Source organism: Theropithecus gelada, chromosome 2 (genome assembly GCF_003255815.1).
Source record: "Theropithecus gelada isolate Dixy chromosome 2, Tgel_1.0, whole genome shotgun sequence".
NCBI classification, from domain to species: Eukaryota; Metazoa; Chordata; class Mammalia; order Primates; family Cercopithecidae; genus Theropithecus; species Theropithecus gelada.
This window is the reverse complement of record NC_037669.1, coordinates 133532005-133548684: the sequence shown is the minus strand read 5'-3', so window position 1 is coordinate 133548684 and position 16680 is coordinate 133532005. Positions and strand designations below refer to the sequence as shown.

The following is a 16680-nucleotide window of genomic DNA, read 5'->3' as shown; positions in this document are numbered from 1 at the left end:
GAGACTTAAGGTACTTATCAACCCAGTGCAATGTATAGACCTTGTTTGGATCCTATTTCAAACAAACCAACTATAAAGAGACTTTTTTACAATCAGTGAAAATCAAATATGGAATATTTATAGATGTAATCAAATTAAGGAATTATAGATAATATTTTTAGTTGTGAAAATTGTCAAGTTGTTGTTCTTTTTATTTAAGTTCTTATCTGTTGGAGATGCCTACTAAAATATTTAGGGATAAAATGGTATGATGCCTGGGATTTACTTTTAAATATATCAGATCCACCCAAAAAAATTGAGGTGGATATAGATAGATTGATTAAATAAGAATAACAGAAAGTTAATGGTTATAGAAGCTGAGCATTGCATACAGGTGGATTCACTGTGCCCTTATTCCTTTTATGTGTATTTCCATGATAAAACGTTAAAGTTTAAGAAAAAGCCCCCCCACCAGATTAGCTGAGATCATTATAGCAGTGCCTTCTTAGCAGTGTTCTAGGTTTTGAGTATGAGTCTTAATTCATAGAAATATTGTATTTGTGGATCTCAAAACAAAAGAGTTTCTTGTTGTAGCTTAATTTATAATGTCTTTTTATCCAGTTAAATTTCATAAGTAGTAAAATTTCTTCATAGAAAGAACATTGCTTAGGTATGGCGTTATTAACATGCTTACACCAAAATACACTGACATTATACCCTCTTTTTCAGACCAAGCCACCCTGGTAGAACAAGTGAAAAGAGTGAAAGAAATTGAAGCTATTGAAAGTGATTCTTTTGTTCAGCAGACATTCAGATCAAGTAAAGAAGTCAAAAAGGTAAGTTTTTATCCACCCATTATGAGTAAACCTTTGGATTCTATCTGAAGAGATGCTTTATTAATGGATTTTACTTAAATGTGTTTCTTCTAATAGATGAAGTAAAGCAAGAGAGTGTCAGCCATGTTGCTGAGAGAGAGAAAACAAATCAGGGAGACTCACTTAATCACTTTAATACAAGTTTAATTTGTATAAAAAATACTATAAAATGTGTCAGATGTCATTTTTATTTTTAAATTCACCAAGAAGACAAAATAATATGTCAACAAAATAGTTCTATAACAGTAATGCACATTTCTTAACATACACGGTTTTCTTTTCAAATGTGTACATCTACGTTTTGAATTGACATTGCTAGAGAAAAGTTAGAAAAGGGCTTTAATAATAAAAACTAATACCCATATTGTCACATATATCTTCATTCTTTGCCCAGATGGTTATCATTTATTTGACTGTGGTAAAGGAGCTTTGACTGACATTTTACTTCCATTGAATATTTTATTCTTTCATTCGTTGGTAGGACTGCTTTTAGGAATTAGGTTTCTATTGTAGGAAAAGGTATTCTAGGAAATACATGTATTCTTTAATAACATTCATATAATGAAAATATGGTTATAATTAACACTCTAAAATATTCTCCATCCATAAATTGTATTAATGGCTGTATAATATCCTGTTGATGTCTCCTGACGGTTATTTTTCCTCTGATATCAAATAAGTAGTTTTAACTTCAGAGATTTTAAGTTCATATTTATTATCTTTTTAAAATAAAATTTTAAGATGGAATTACTTGTTAAAGGTTAACATTGTTTTAATACATGTTTCCAAGTCACCCTCTGAAAATATTCTACCAATTCAAATTCTACCCAAAAGTTCAAAGAGATAACTGCCTCCCACAGATATCTTGGTTGGCACCCAATCCTATCAGGTTTATCATGTTTACTGACCTAATAGGGAAAAATTGGCCTGTTTCCATTAGCACTTCTTTTGTTATTAGTGAGATTAAAGTCTTTTCAATTACCACATACTTTTTAAAATAATTTATTCAGGAGAGATGTATTGAGTATATACTACATGTCAGGCGTAGGACCAGATAGCCCTGGATAATCTGTGGTCCTTGTGTTGCCATTTTGTTGATTTCCTTTGAACTTTTGGTAGTTTGCCAGCACAACTCCTAAAAAAATTGGGGCCATGAAATGAACATTCATAAATATAGTTGCCCATTTTATTTAATCTTATTCTTACATATTATAAGACCATTCATATATCCTAATGGAATTACTATAATTTATTTTAAAACTTGCTTTCGTCATATTTGTTTGTGAAGTTTACCCTGACACCCAGTTTTTATTGGACTCTCTTATGATAAACTAGCATTTTAATTATGTAGAAATGCTTATTCTTCCATAGTCAATACACTGGGTTTTCTACTAAACAACTTTTTCTCTCTTGGTACTAATTGTTAATTTCTCCCTTTAAACTTATTTTCAATTCAATGCCTCCAACAAAGCATGCATTGAAAGGTAGGAAGTAGTGCTAACAGGAGAATATGCTAGAAAACTTCATAAGGTGGCATTTATCTTGGTGAATATACAATAGTCTGAAGTCTTACTGGACTTTTATTAGTCACTACACTTCAGAATGATCAGAAGATCAGTGACAGTCTAACAATGAATAAATTCACACTTGACTGAAATATAGAACAAAGGGACAGTTTATTACTTTAGAAAGTGATATCCCTGCCTAGACTCTAAAATATCTGTATCTGCAATATAAGGCGAGGATTCAGGATGCCCAAGAAGCTGAATTATTTATGAGGAGATTACTTAGCAAAAGGAGGTAAATTATCTTGTGGACCCTTTCATCCAGATCATGGAAAGATATGATGGACTATCCCTGATGCATAGCAAGGATTAACTCACTTGAGGACTGAATTACCCATGACCCTAGTTTCAACGGATTTTTCTCCTGGACAGTTTTGTACACTTTGATATAAAGTTTGTATCCCTTAAAAAAAAAAAGGCTTTTGTATGCTGGCCACCCCTTCAGTTGGTACAGTCTTTGTATAACTGTGTTAATTCCACTAATTAAGCTAGGGAGCTTTTACCAGAAAAGTGGCTATTACCAGTGACATGCTAGACACTGTGTCTCCTGCAACACATATTGATTTAACTAGTTTAACTCTGAAATCGTATTTCTTTTGTCTGAGTTAAGAGGGAATCTGATAGTCCCTGATATATCATTGAGGAACAAAGATGCATCTTGTTTTCAAACTTAGTATGAGTTATTCAACCCTAATGTTGTTGTATCTGGCAGATACCCACCTGTGTTCAAAAGAAGGGTAAATAACCCTATGCAGCATGGTCTTTTGGCCTACTTGAAAGTAGATTTTAGAACTAATTTTTACAAACTAAACCACCAGGTGGCAGCACTACTCAAAGCCAGATATTTGATAGTAGCCATTTTGAGGTTTTGTTTTATAGTCAAGGGAAAATTTTATCTTACAGTTTTTCTCACTTAAATAAAGTAGCAATTAGTGGTTCTCTCTACAAATTTTTAATTGCCCATTATTAAACAATAACTTCCATGCTCTTATCTAACCTCTGAGAGCTTCACCTTCTATTATGTGTAAGTACTTCTCAAAGAAATCATTAATGTACTGTGTAGATAAAAACAAGATGAGATTGCTTGGTTTATATGGTAGAATCTTATCTCTGCTACCTAAAGAGGTGGTGTCCACATCTTTGACAACTAGAATAATAGCACTCCACATCTTTTTAAGGCAGTTTAACATGGATAGTGTCTCCTAGCTAAGCCCTATCACGCCATGGCTAAGATATGCAGAATGACACGCTCTTACAGTCTCCCTAAGGCAGTATAGACTACCAAAAATCAATGTCTTGAACCTCTTGGATTAGCATATTTCCCACTTGCCCTTGTGCAGAATATTGGGCTTTTTAAATATCCTTAGTTGTATTAAGGGTCAGTATAACATCACTTAGGGCCACAAACCATCTAGGCACAGTGTGTTGGAGACATACAAATGTTTGAGACTTGGTGAAAAAAATTACTGACTCCAAAATGTAACAGTAAAGCTGCCAAAACAAATTGAATAAATATTTAAATATCTATAAAAGTTAATATTATCATTAACATTGGCATCATTAGTTGTTAGATTTAGTAGTCATAAGCATCTTAACATTTGAAAACAATTTGTAGAATAGATTTCTCTTACTTTGTAAGAATTCCTAAACATACATGACTGTCCAGATATCTATCCCTCAGATATCTAGCCCTTTTGTCCACAAGGGAATAAATCTCTCCTATGAATGCTGATCAGCTTCCATTAGAATAAAAACTAAAAAATATGCCGGGCGCGGTGGCTCAAGCCTGTAATCCCAGCACTTTGGGAGGCCGAGGCGGGTGGATCACGAGGTCAGGAGATCGAGACCATCCTGGCTAACATGGTGAAACCCCGTCTCTACTAAAAATACAAAAAACTAGCCGGGCGTGGTGGCGGGCGCCTGTAGTCCCAGCTACTCGGAGGCTGAGGCAGGAGAATGGCGTGAACCTGAGAGGCGGAGCTTGCAGTGAGCCGAGATCGCGCCACTGCACTCCAGCCTGGGTGACACAGCGCGAGACTCTGTCTCAAAAAAAAAAAAAAAAAAAAAAACTAAAAAATAGAGTATTTTAATTGAATAAAATACATGCCTTAAAAAAAAAGTGGATCTCAATATCATCATCCCCAAAATAGCTCAGAATTTGTCTCCTCTCAAAAATCCACAGCCACCATTTAAATCCAAATCATCATCTCATTCTTTAACTGTTATAGTAGCCCTCTGGTTGTTCTTCCTGATTTTGCTTTTGCATTTCTCTAGTCCAGGACCCATTCAGCAGCCAAAACAATATTTTTCAAGAATAATTAGACTTTACTGACCATCTGACCATTACAGAATAACTGGTACCAAATTTGCCCTCCCACCATAAACAGCTATAGAACTTGACAAGATGTGTGAGGCATTGTTTTTAGGAATGTAACAATAGGCAGCTCAGGAGGGTGATCCTTTGGAGAAGGGAGATAAAAGGTGAGCCCCACAGTTGCCCGACTTTCTGTCTGAGGTCACTTGCCTGCTATGGTGCTGGGAAGTGATACCCATGCAGAGTGGTGATGTGGCTGTGTTAAGGAAGAAATACCCCAAGTTCTGGCCTGCAGTGTCTCACTGTCTCTTTTGCTCACTATACACCAGCGCGTGTGGCCTTTTTTCTGATCTTCAAAGACACCAAGCTCTTCTCTCTCAGAATCTTTGTCTTTTCCCTCTGACCAGAGATCTGTTCTTCCTCTTCACATGCCTGGCTCCTTCTAAGTCTTCAGGGCTTAAATTTCACCTCCTAGAGAAGCCATCCCTAGCCACCCAATCTAAAGTAGATGTTTTTCCCTTCCTGATCCCCATCATTCTTTGTCAGCACCTTGTATATTCCTTTATAGCACATACTACAATTTGTGATTATGCATTATTTTGGAATTTATTTGTTTATAATCTGTCAACTCCATTAGCAACATATAATTGCCACTTGGGACAGGGACCATATCTATTTGACTCTGCCTGTGTACCCAGTGCTTAGCAATTAGTAGTGCTCAGTAAATACTGGTTAAATAAATGGATCTCCAACTCTAAAACAAATTAACCTACGAATAGTTTAATTCATGCATATTTTATCCTATGTATATTTTTCTTAGTGACATCTGTTTTTGGCTTTGTTCAGAGAAGTGAAGTGTCCAGAAGTAGATAAGTTGAAATAAATGGAAATTGAAAAACAATAGGCGTGGAACAAATGGGTATAAAAATGGCTACATAACAGAATTAATCTCCTATTCTTCTTGTTTTTATTTAATTTTACTTTTTAATTTCAGTTTCTCATCTAATCCACTTCATATTATCCCTGTAACCTTGCTGCCACTCAGTCACTCCCTGGCCTTCTTTCTCAGGGAAGAAGACATTGAAATGTAACTAAGTGAGCAGTACTCTGCTGGCTCCTTCAAGGCAGAAGCAATGATTTATTAGTTGTATCCCCAGCGCTTGGTAGAGTGCCTGGCACCTGCTGAACATTCAGTAAAGGTGGAATGAATTGGGAGTCTATGGTTTGCATGATGGTATAAGAAATCCTAGAGTTTTATTTTTTTCCAAAGATACATCATACCTTTTTTTCAAACTTTTATATATATATTTTAATATTTTAAGGAACTCCAAGACAACCTTTGAGTTCATCAGCTGATTAATAGATAAATAAAATGTGGTAGATCCATACAATGGGACATTATTTAGCAATAAAGAATATTGAAGTACTGATACATGCTGCAATATGGATGAACCTTAAAAACATTATGCGGCTGGGCGGTGACTCACGCCTGTAATCCTAGCACTTTGGGAGGCCAAGGTGGGCGGATCACTTGAGGACAGGAGTTCGAGATCACCCTGGCCAACATGGCAAGACCTCGTCTCTACTAAAAATACAAAAATTAGCCGAGTGTGCGTGGTGGTGTGCGCCTGTAATCCCAGCTGCTCGGGAGGCTGAGGCAGGAGAATCACTTGAACCTGGGAGGTAGAGGTTGCAGTGAGCCAAGATCGCGCCATTGCACTCCAGCCTGGGTGACAGAACAAGACTCTGCCTCAAAAACAAAAAATTATGCTAAATGAAAGAACCAGTCATGAAAGACCACATATTGTATGATTCCTTTTATCTGAAATGTCTGGAATGGGCAAATCCATAGAGAAAGGAGATTAATTGTTACCTAGAATGGAAAGGTTGGAATAAATGGGAAATGATTGCTAATGGTATGAGGTTTTGTGAGGGATGATGAAAATGTTCTAAAGTTGATTCTGGTAATAATTGCACAACTCCATGGATATGCTAAAAGCCATTGAATTATGTACTTTAAAAGGGTAAATTGTATGGTATATGAATTCTGTCACTCAATAAGGCTATTTTTTTAAAGATAACCTTTGAATTTACTTTTCATACCTAAAGAGGCCAACTAAATGTTGGATATTTGTTGTAAGCTTGTTTCGATTAATAGAATTTAGATATATGAAATAATGTATCTCTCAATAGTATAGGCACATAAGTACCAATTTCTTAAGAAAAATATGCTCATCATAAGAAATGATGAACGTTTTCTCAGCATTTTTGTATGTGTTATTCCTAAAACAAATACAATATAGTTATTCTTATATTCTATTTCTATATATATAACTGTATTCCTAAATATAATTATTCCTAAAAGAAGCAAATATAAAAATAAAATAACTGTATTTCTAAAACAAACAAATACAAAAGGTAGGGCCTTTTGGGAGATGGGTATCATCTCAAAGGAGACTAATTGAACAGTTATTACTCAAAATCAGAAATATTATTGAAGTGAAACTCTAATTGTGTATTGTGTTGAAATTAATATGTGTTGTTTCTTTCAGTCAGTGGAACCTAGTGAAGTGAAACAGGCAACTTCAACATCAGGACCAGCATCAGCAGTTGCCGATCCACCCAGTACTGAAAAAGAAATAGATCCCAGCAGCATCCCTACTGCTATCAAGTACCAAGATGACAATTCCCTGGCCCATCCAAATGTAATATCCTTAAACTTTACAAATGTCAGTTGAAGTCTAATTTACTGAAATTATTTCAAGCTGTTATCCTTTTGTGCTAACACCAAGAAGACCATTGGAGGAAACAGGTTCATATTCCCTTGGTAAAAGTAGGCATCTGGCCCTCAGGCCATTAGAACTGTTATCTATATTTGAATACAGTAGTGTCCAACTCATGTTGCCTAACTTGTAAACGTATTCTGTCTATGGTTAAGAAAAACAGACAAAGAGAAGCATTTTTTCCTTTTTTCTTTTTTTTAGCTGACTTGATCAGCACCATGAGAAGTGTTTGTTTAAAAATCTAGCACTAAAAGTTCCATTTCTGACTTAGCTCCACTTTGTTCATTATCTGTGAGCACATCACTAACATCGTACTTTGCTGTCCTCTATGAAATGGTGTAATTCTACTGTGTTTTGAAAAAGTTGTAGGAAATAAACTTCACAAATACAAGGTACAAAATTGTTAACCAATGATGTTGATACTAGTAGTTATTTTAATCCAAGAATTTCTGAGCATTACTAATTCCAAATAGATAGTCATCAATTAAGAGGTCATCAAGAGTTAAACAACATCCAAATCTTGTGTTGAGAGATATATTCTACAAAGGTGGGTTCTGTCATATTAGGTCAAATTCAACTTACTGGGAGACAGTAACATTTTTTTCTTTTTCTTTTCTTATTTCAGTTATTTATCGAGAAAGCTGATGCTGAGGAAAAATGGTTCAAGAGGTTAATTGCTCTCCGACAAGAAAGACTAATGGGCAGTCCTGTGGCCTAAGTAATATACATATAGTTGGATTGGATTGTCAGCAATAACATTGGAAATTTAGGTTTTTAAATCCCAATATTAACTTTTTACTCTTAAAAGGATTTTTCTGATTATATATAAAGGTAGTCTCATTTCATTTGTCTCTCATGTAGGCTTGAATATTTGTTGATTTGAATTAAATCAAACATTGTGAAAATTAAAACATAAAATTTAAGATTGCATGGAAATGTTATACTGTTAATAAAGCTAATCATAAATAAGTCTGTTAAAATGAATGGTACACAGTAGTGTTTCTTAGTGCAATTCAAAAAATGTCAAGATGTCATTTAAGGACAATTTTGATGAATTATGGATACATAAGAATTGAATTACATGCTGTAAATATGAGATTTCATCTTCCATATGGTATTCAACCATTTTTAAATATTTTATTTCACCATATTGCAGATTTTTAGACACAATAAAAAGCACACTAAACCATATAAGCAGAATGTGCATGTTAAAGAATATATTTATGGGAAAAAAAATTTTTGAAACTTAAATAAATTGATGATTTTGCTTGGAGATCAGCTTCTACTAGATGCTCCCTTGCAACATGTTAGCAGATCTCAGCTTGTTTTAGAAATCATATGTTCATGCTAGACCTAATCAGTTGGCCAAATACCTATGATAGAGAAATCATTTCTGAGAAAACTGATAAGAGCTCTCACTTCAGTCTTACTTAACCCACTGCTATTCCCTGTGGAGAAATCCAGCTAATTGTTTTGATAAGGCTATCTGCCATTGTAGAATACCTTTCTCTAGTAGCTGAATGACAATCAACTGTATGTTCCATACTAAACATGCCAGAGATAGGACTTTTAGGCCTTGCTTTACAAAACTGGTTTTTAACAGCTGACATGAATATTTCCCGTTTCTATTTTCTCCTGTTGTCCAGTCACTCTAATTTAGTCTCTGTGAAACTGTAGCTCAGAACACAAGATAAGCACAAAAAGTCTTCAGGGTAGGACTGCCAACATATAGGACATTTAGTGCCATCTTCTTTATATTTCTGGGACTATTAAAATTCAAATCTCTGTTGAAAATGAAAAATATAAAACAGTTGCAAACAGTATAGAAAATAAATGATGATGAAATATTTGTTTTCATACAAACATGCTTTCCCATTCTAAATAGATGCTAGTTTTCTTTTTCCTTAGCTACAAATAAAAGTGCCCCAAATGAACCGATATTTGTGTGGTTTTTAATATAGATGTATACAATTTTAGTGACTTAAAAAAGGGGTTACAGTTTGTGAAATATTTTTATTTCATACTTTGTAATAACTTATAAACTATAGAAGTACTACCACCCTATTGGAAAGTATATTTTAGTGGTCTGGGCAAGAATATAGGTTGCCATTTAGGCCACTAATGATTATCCAGAGGACCTGGGCTAGCCAGTTTCCTCAATATCCCTCATGATCTTATCTATAAAACAGTGAAAATCTGGTCTACTTCAAGTATATTTAATACCAGTGTTCCTCTGTGGCAAGTTCCCCAAATACAGAAGCTTGTGCTGTGACAGAATTGTTTTTTGGGATTTTGTTTGTTTGTTTTTTAGATGGAGTCTCACTCTGTCACCCAGGCTGGAGTGCAGTGGCGCGATCTCAGCTCACTGCAAGCTCCACCTCCCAGGTTCATGCCATTCTCCTGCCTCAGCCTCCCAAGTAGCTGGGACTACAGGTGCCTGCCACCACGCCCAGCTAATTTTGTGTGTGTGTGTGTGTTTAGTAGAGACGGGGTTTCACTGTGTTAGCCATGATGGTCTCGATCTCCTGACCTCGTGATCCATCCGCCTCGGCCTCCCAAAGTGCTGGGGTTACAGGCGTGAGCCACTGCGCCCAGCTGAAAATCAAATTTTTTAAATGAACCAAACTATGGTCCCTACAGGAATTCAGTGACTACTTCCCTCCTCCCTGGTTTTCTACATGATTCATTTTTATATATTATTAACTTCATTTACCTGCATGCCTATCAAAGACCACAATATTACCACACAAGCCAAATCAAATTTAATGAAAAGGACTGCATAGAACATGATCAAACATATTGCCTAACTCAAGCTAGCCTTCTTTAATATACTTGTATAGTGAGTCTATAAAGCAGAGTAATTCCTTTCATGTCACTTGATTAATAATAATTTGGATGTACATGAGACCTTAAGTGTTTTATGAAACATTGATTTCTTAAGAAATGATGGATACTGATAATACAGGTTGAGTTTTCATTTCTGACAACTAAGTATATTCTCAAGGAAAATGAAATAAGAACATTTTTCCTGGCACTCTAGTTAAGAGGAGGCAAAGAGCTAAAGATATGAGCACAGAATACTTTGAATCATTCACCTCCTTTGCTTCATCATCCTAACATGTGAAATGAGGATACTAATTGCAGACCTGCCTACTTTGATTTTTCAGTAAAATGACATAAAAGAAAGCCCTTCATAGAAACTTCTGCTATTTATGCCAAGGGAACATTTGACGTGATAGACATCTTAGTGAAATGTGGAACAAATAGTTGCTATACTCCAACTTAAATGTGTTTATGTGTGTTCTTGAGCTACCATGGTCAATAGTTGCCATTCCAGCGATGTCCTCAGCCCTCCCTGCTCTTCTTCCCTGCCAAGGTCATAAGAAACCTTACTTGCTCTGCAATTAGTGACCTACCATCTACTTATTTGAGAAATCTCAGGTCTTCTTCACAGTCAGATTTACCCATTTATTCATTAATATCATGTTGAGTACCTACTTCATGCTGGGCACAGTAAGATGTGCTTGAGGAATGCATATCTGAATCCAGTAGAGATCCTGCCCTCAAGAGGCTTAGTTATGAAGCCCAGACATGTAAATGATGTCAATGATATAGTACTTAGTGACAGAGGAGAGGATTTGGTTGCAAAGGAGAGAAATTACTGTAAGTTAAAAAATTAAGGAAGGCTTCATGGAAGAAATCACAATCGAACTGAGTCTTGAAGGACAAGAAAGCTGGAGCCACAGGAACTCCCAGTCACCCACATATATCTTCCTGATAGCTATTCTAGAAGGCTGGGAACTACTGCGGTTTTGAACAGAGTCCCTCTCATGAAATACCCAAGTGGCCCTGCTCAATCAATCTTATCAAAAATCCAGGCAAAATTTCAGGTACCTGGTAACCCTCTGACTCCCTATTTCTCTATTTTTGCGGAGAATAAGCTGAATAAGATAAGTCTTGATTTGGCCACAAGCATCAACAATCTTGCATACTGCCACTTGTCAGCCAAGATGACAGATTCTGCAATGGAACTGAAAAGAGACTTGCAGTGCTGCTAAAAAAGAACTGCATCTGCCAGTGAGGGCTTGCACGACCATGTGGACCACTGTGTGTTCCGTTACTCTCTGTTTTTCTACTCTGTACTGTTATAGAAAACATCGTTTTGGAACTGAAAGACAATTCGTTTGCCTGTGGTTAGGTCCCTCCCCAGATTTTCCTTTGATTTGTGCATCAAATGAAAATCTTTAAGTGAGCAAATAAGATAGTAACAAAAACTAGAAATGAAATAAGACATAGAACATTTTCAGCCAATAAACCCTAGATAGAGTTTATCCCAAAGCTTTCACCCATGTTACTCTTTCCTTTCCTCCTTTCCCTACCCCAAAATTCCTTGTGAGTATTACAAGAGATTTTAAATCAACTCTTGGTCATTACTGAACTGATACAATGTTTGGATTATTTGGACAATTTTTTAATGCCCTCCTGTAAGCCTTACTCTTTATAACTCCTTTATAGAATAATGGAAAAGTAAATCCTCTTGATAAGAAAACTTTTGAGTCAGTAGAGCACAGCAAGAATACAAATGGATATAAGAAAGAACACGTTGTAAAGTCTGTAATCATCTTAACCTTTTATCATAGGGATGGACATTGATTAATATATTCAACTCTATTTGGTAAGTTTTTTCTAAAAGAAAATGCTGTCATATATTTCCAAGTTATTTTGGCTATCATTGTTTCCCCAGAATCTGGTCTAATTCCTGACATAGAGAAGGTCTCAATAAATATGTTTTAATGAAGAATTAATTAGCCCATCTTAAATAAGAAATCTATTTAGCAGTCTGTTTATTTAAATTGCTCAAGCTATTTGGAGTCAGTGCAAAAATAAATAAATAAATGTTACAACCAAATTATTTTGGTTTCCCTGATTTATATCTCCAAATGGCTCTGAGCTGACAGAGGTTTTTGAATGTCATAGGGAAGTACACTGTATGTGGTGCCTTCTCTATAGCATTAGGAACTAAATAGTGGGGCTGGAATTTAAGCAGGGATCTTATTAGTCCTATTTTTGCCCAGAATTTTTCTAGTCTGACTCTTTTTTTGTATAAGTATTTCAAAATGTGTTGATGTAACCACTCTGGGTCCACCAACTGGCACCTATCATTGCTGTCCTTCCAAAGCTGTAGGTCAACTTTCAAGAAATAAAGACTATGAATAGAGTAAGACAACACTTTAAAATCAACAATGTAATCTTTTTACTTTTAGGTCTTGAGAAGGAATGGCAAAATGATCCCAGTGCAGTTCTGAAAGAGTGATGAACTGAACTGACCCTCTCTCCTTAGCATCTTGTATTGTTGTTCAGGCTTGTTATCTCACAGTGTAAAAAACGTAGTATAGTTCAGGCTCCCTTTATAATAATCTTTTAAAATATTAGCGAGGTGCTGGGCATGGTAGCTCATGCCTGTAATCCCAACACTTTGGGAGGCCGAGGCAGGTGGATCACCTGAGGTCAGGAGTTCGAGACCAGCCTGACCAATATGGTGAAACCCCGTCTCTACTAAAAATACAAAAATTAGCTGGGCGTGGTGGCAGGTGCCTGTAATTACAGCTACCTGGGAGACCGAGACAGGATAATTGCTTGAACCCCAGAGGTGGAGGTTGCAGTGAGCCAAGATCGTGCCACTTCACTCCAGCCTGGGCAACAGAGCAAGACTGTCTTGAAAACTATATATATATAAACTAGGCCTACCATGGTAACTCATGCCTGTAATCCCAGCACTTTGAAAGGCTGAGGCAGGAGGTTTGCTTGAGGCCAGGAGTTCCAGACCAGTCTGGGCAACATAGCAATGTGTCCGGAATGTATTCCTTCCAGTGGGTTCTTGGTCTTGCTGACTTCAAGAATGAAGCCGCAGACCTTCACGCTGAGTGTTACAGCCCTTAAAGATGGTGTGTTTGGCGTTTATTCCTTCAGATGTTCAGATGTGTCCAGAGTTTCTTCCTTCCGGTGCGTTCATGGTCTCACTGACTTCAGGAGTGAAACCACAGACCTTTGCAGCAAGTGTTACAGTTCTTAAAGGTGGTGCAGACCCAAAGAGTGAGCAGCAGCAAGATTTATTGTGAAGAGCCAAAGAACAAAGCTTCCACAGCATGGAAGGGGACCTGAGAGGGTTGCCGCTGCTGGCTGGGTGGCCAGCTTTTATTCCCTTATTTGGTCCTGCCCATGCCCTGCTGATTGGTCCATTTTACAAGCACTGGTTGGTCCATTTTACAGAGTGCTGATTGGTGCATTTACAATCCTTCAGCTAGACTCAGAGTGCTGATTGGTGCGTTTTTACAGAGTGCGCATTGGTGCGTTTACAATCCTTTAGCTAGACACAGAGTGCTGATTGGTGCATTTAGAATCCTCTAGTTTGACAGAGAGAAGTTCTCCAAGACCCCACTCGACCGAGGAAATCCAGCTGGCTTCACCTCTCAGCGAGACCTCATCTCCAAAAAATAAAAATAAAATTAACAAGGTGCAATGGTGCATGCCTTTAGTACCACCTACTTTGGAGGCTGAGGCAGGAGGATTGTTTCAGCTTAGGAGTTCAAGGCTGCAGTGAGCTGTGATTATGCCACTGCCCTCCAGCCTGGGTGACAGAGCAAGACCCTCTCTCTAAACAATAAATAAATAAATGAAAATGAACTGCTAAAATCCCATGTCTTGAGTAAAATCCATAGCTGCAGTCTGTGATTCTATAAATGTTCTATGAAAATTGTGTTATAAACTTGAATTGAAAATCATAAGTAATTGAAAAATAAATCTTTTTTAAAATAGCACAATGGATTGAGTGACCATATTAAAGATTGGGTAGATTTTTGAAACAAATTATATAACTAGATTGTTTAGCCATATTATAGCTTTTCTCTTCACTTTTTCTGCTATGGTAAGTCTTAATTGATCTGGAGAAGATAAGGCAGATGATAACTGATTTATTAAAAATTTGAAAAAAAAGTTTTTTCTCAAAATTCTGTATACTTGAATCATCTGCAGTCTAATTACACGAGGTGAAAATGGAAGTTCATCCAAAATTGTAATGTCTGAGATATATACATTTCATGCTTGAAGTGTTTTTTAAAAAACAATTTTTTTTTTTTTTTTGAGATGGAGTCTCGCTCTGTCGCCCAGGCTAGAGTGCAGTGGCCCGATCTCGGCTCACTGCAAGCTCCACCTCATGGGTTCAGGCCATTCTCCTGCCTCAGCCTCCCGAGTAGCTGGGACTACAGGCGCCTGCCACCACACCTGGCTAATTTTTTTTGTATTTTTAGTAGAGACGGGGTTTCACCGTGTTAGCCAGGATGGTCTTGATCTCCTGACATCGTGATCCACCCGCCTCGGCCTCCCAAAGTGCTGGGATTACAGGCGTGAGCCACTGCGTCTGGCCAAAAAACAATTTTTTATATGCCTATTATAGCGCGTAAGTAGCAGCTCAAGCCCTGTATTACTTAATAGCTACTCCATCAAAAACACTTGAACCTTTAAGAAAAATGTATTTTCACATTAATACTTGTTATCCCATAATCATACCTGTGTTTCAAAGGTCATGTTACCCATTTTCAGCAAAGTGCTCAGAGAATTTTAATGTATCTTATTTATAATTAACAATATGAGAAGGTGACAAGTGATTGATAACAGGTTATGGTTCACCACAGCCTAGAGAATGCCAGAGACTCTGTTTCTTTTGGAGGTCTTTAACTTGAAGTTCCAATTTTTAAGTATTTTTACCTTACTATAATAACTGCAATATAATTATCCAGAGAAATCATTCAATTGATTTCTTACTTCCTTGGAAAGATACTTACACAGAACTTGGAGATCTTTGAAAGTAAGAATTATAAAAATATATACTGCTTCTCTTATTTTTTGAAAAAAACTGTTTCAGAATTACCACAATCTGTGGCAAAAATTTCTGTCCTTTTACTAACAAAGGCAGCATAGATTTGAAATGTAGTTTTACTTTGGGAATTTCTTTTTTAATCTAATGTTTAAATGTCTTCAATTGGGATTTAAATATTGGATTCTAGTTTTAATATGGAATTTTTTTTTTTTTTTTTTTTTTTTTTTTGAGACGGAGTCTCACTCTGTCCCCCTGGCTGGAGTGCAGTGGCCGGATCTCAGCTCACTGCAAGCTCCGCCTCCCGGGTTCAGGCCATTCTCCTGCCTCAGCCTCCCAAGTAGCTGGGACTACAGGCACCCGCCACCTCGCCCGGCTAGTTTTTTTGTATTTTTTAGTAGAGACGGGGTTTCACCGTGTTAGCCAGGATGGTCTCGATCTCCTGACCTCGTGATCCACCCGTCTCGGCCTCCCAAAGTGCTGGGATTACAGGCTTGAGCCACCGCGCCCGGCCTTAATATGGAATTTGTAAATTAAATATGACTGACCAACATTTTACTAAAGTAATTATCTTTCTGCTAAGTACTTAAAAATTTTCTCAATATTTATATTTTTTCTGTAAATTATATAATGTAAGTATCCAAGCTACCAAATGGCCACATATACTTTAGTAAATCTGCTGATTTGCTAACCTTATATAGAGGAAACTGCCTGATAAAAGGATATACAAAATGAAAGTTATATCCTGAATTAAGCTTTTTCTTAAGTGAGATCTTCCATATTTTTGTGATTTGGGTTTTTTTTATTGGAAAATACTAAAAACCATAAAAGGAAAGGAAAGTCATCCATAGGCAACCAACTGTGTAATGTAAAGAAAGTCTGTCCCTCCTATTCTGCTGCTGCTTTTTTCTCCTGACCAGGTGACCATTCTGAACAGTTCTTTGCACTGTGCCTAAACAAATGCATCTGTATAGAGGTATTTACACATGGGCTTGGTTTTCAGACCATAACAACATACTGAGGACCATGAGAAACATATTGGTCTGCAGTTAACTTTTTTCCCTGGTTATATACATGGAATAACTTTCCAAAGCAGTACAGCTATATGCCTCATTCTTTTTAGTGGATACACAGATTCCTAAAAGTGGAATTGCTGAGCCATAGGGTATGTACCTTTCACATCTAAACTAGTAAACAATAAATGAACAGCAGCAATAAACTTTCAAATTATGTTATTTCATGCAAATTAAGATTATATCAGTCTCTTCTTCAAGCCACTTAAAAACTAAAA

General features: G+C 36.6%; 1 protein-coding gene across 4 annotated transcripts in view; it reads left to right on the top strand.

Annotated features, from left to right (window-relative positions):
- RSRC1 (arginine and serine rich coiled-coil 1) overlaps positions 1-8794 on the top strand; it is a 421306-nt gene extending 412512 nt beyond the window's left edge. For 3 of the 4 annotated variants that reach the window (XM_025376980.1, XM_025376977.1, XM_025376978.1), the window contains 3 exons: positions 709-815; positions 7286-7438; positions 8142-8794. In XM_025376980.1, the coding sequence (XP_025232765.1) occupies positions 709-815; positions 7286-7438; positions 8142-8234 (353 nt within the window). In that variant the 3' untranslated portion in view covers positions 8235-8794. The remainder of the gene's footprint in view (positions 1-708; positions 816-7285; positions 7439-8141) is intronic. The other variant, XM_025376979.1, reaches the window with a different exon arrangement.
- Positions 8795-16680: the final 7886 nt, after the last annotated feature.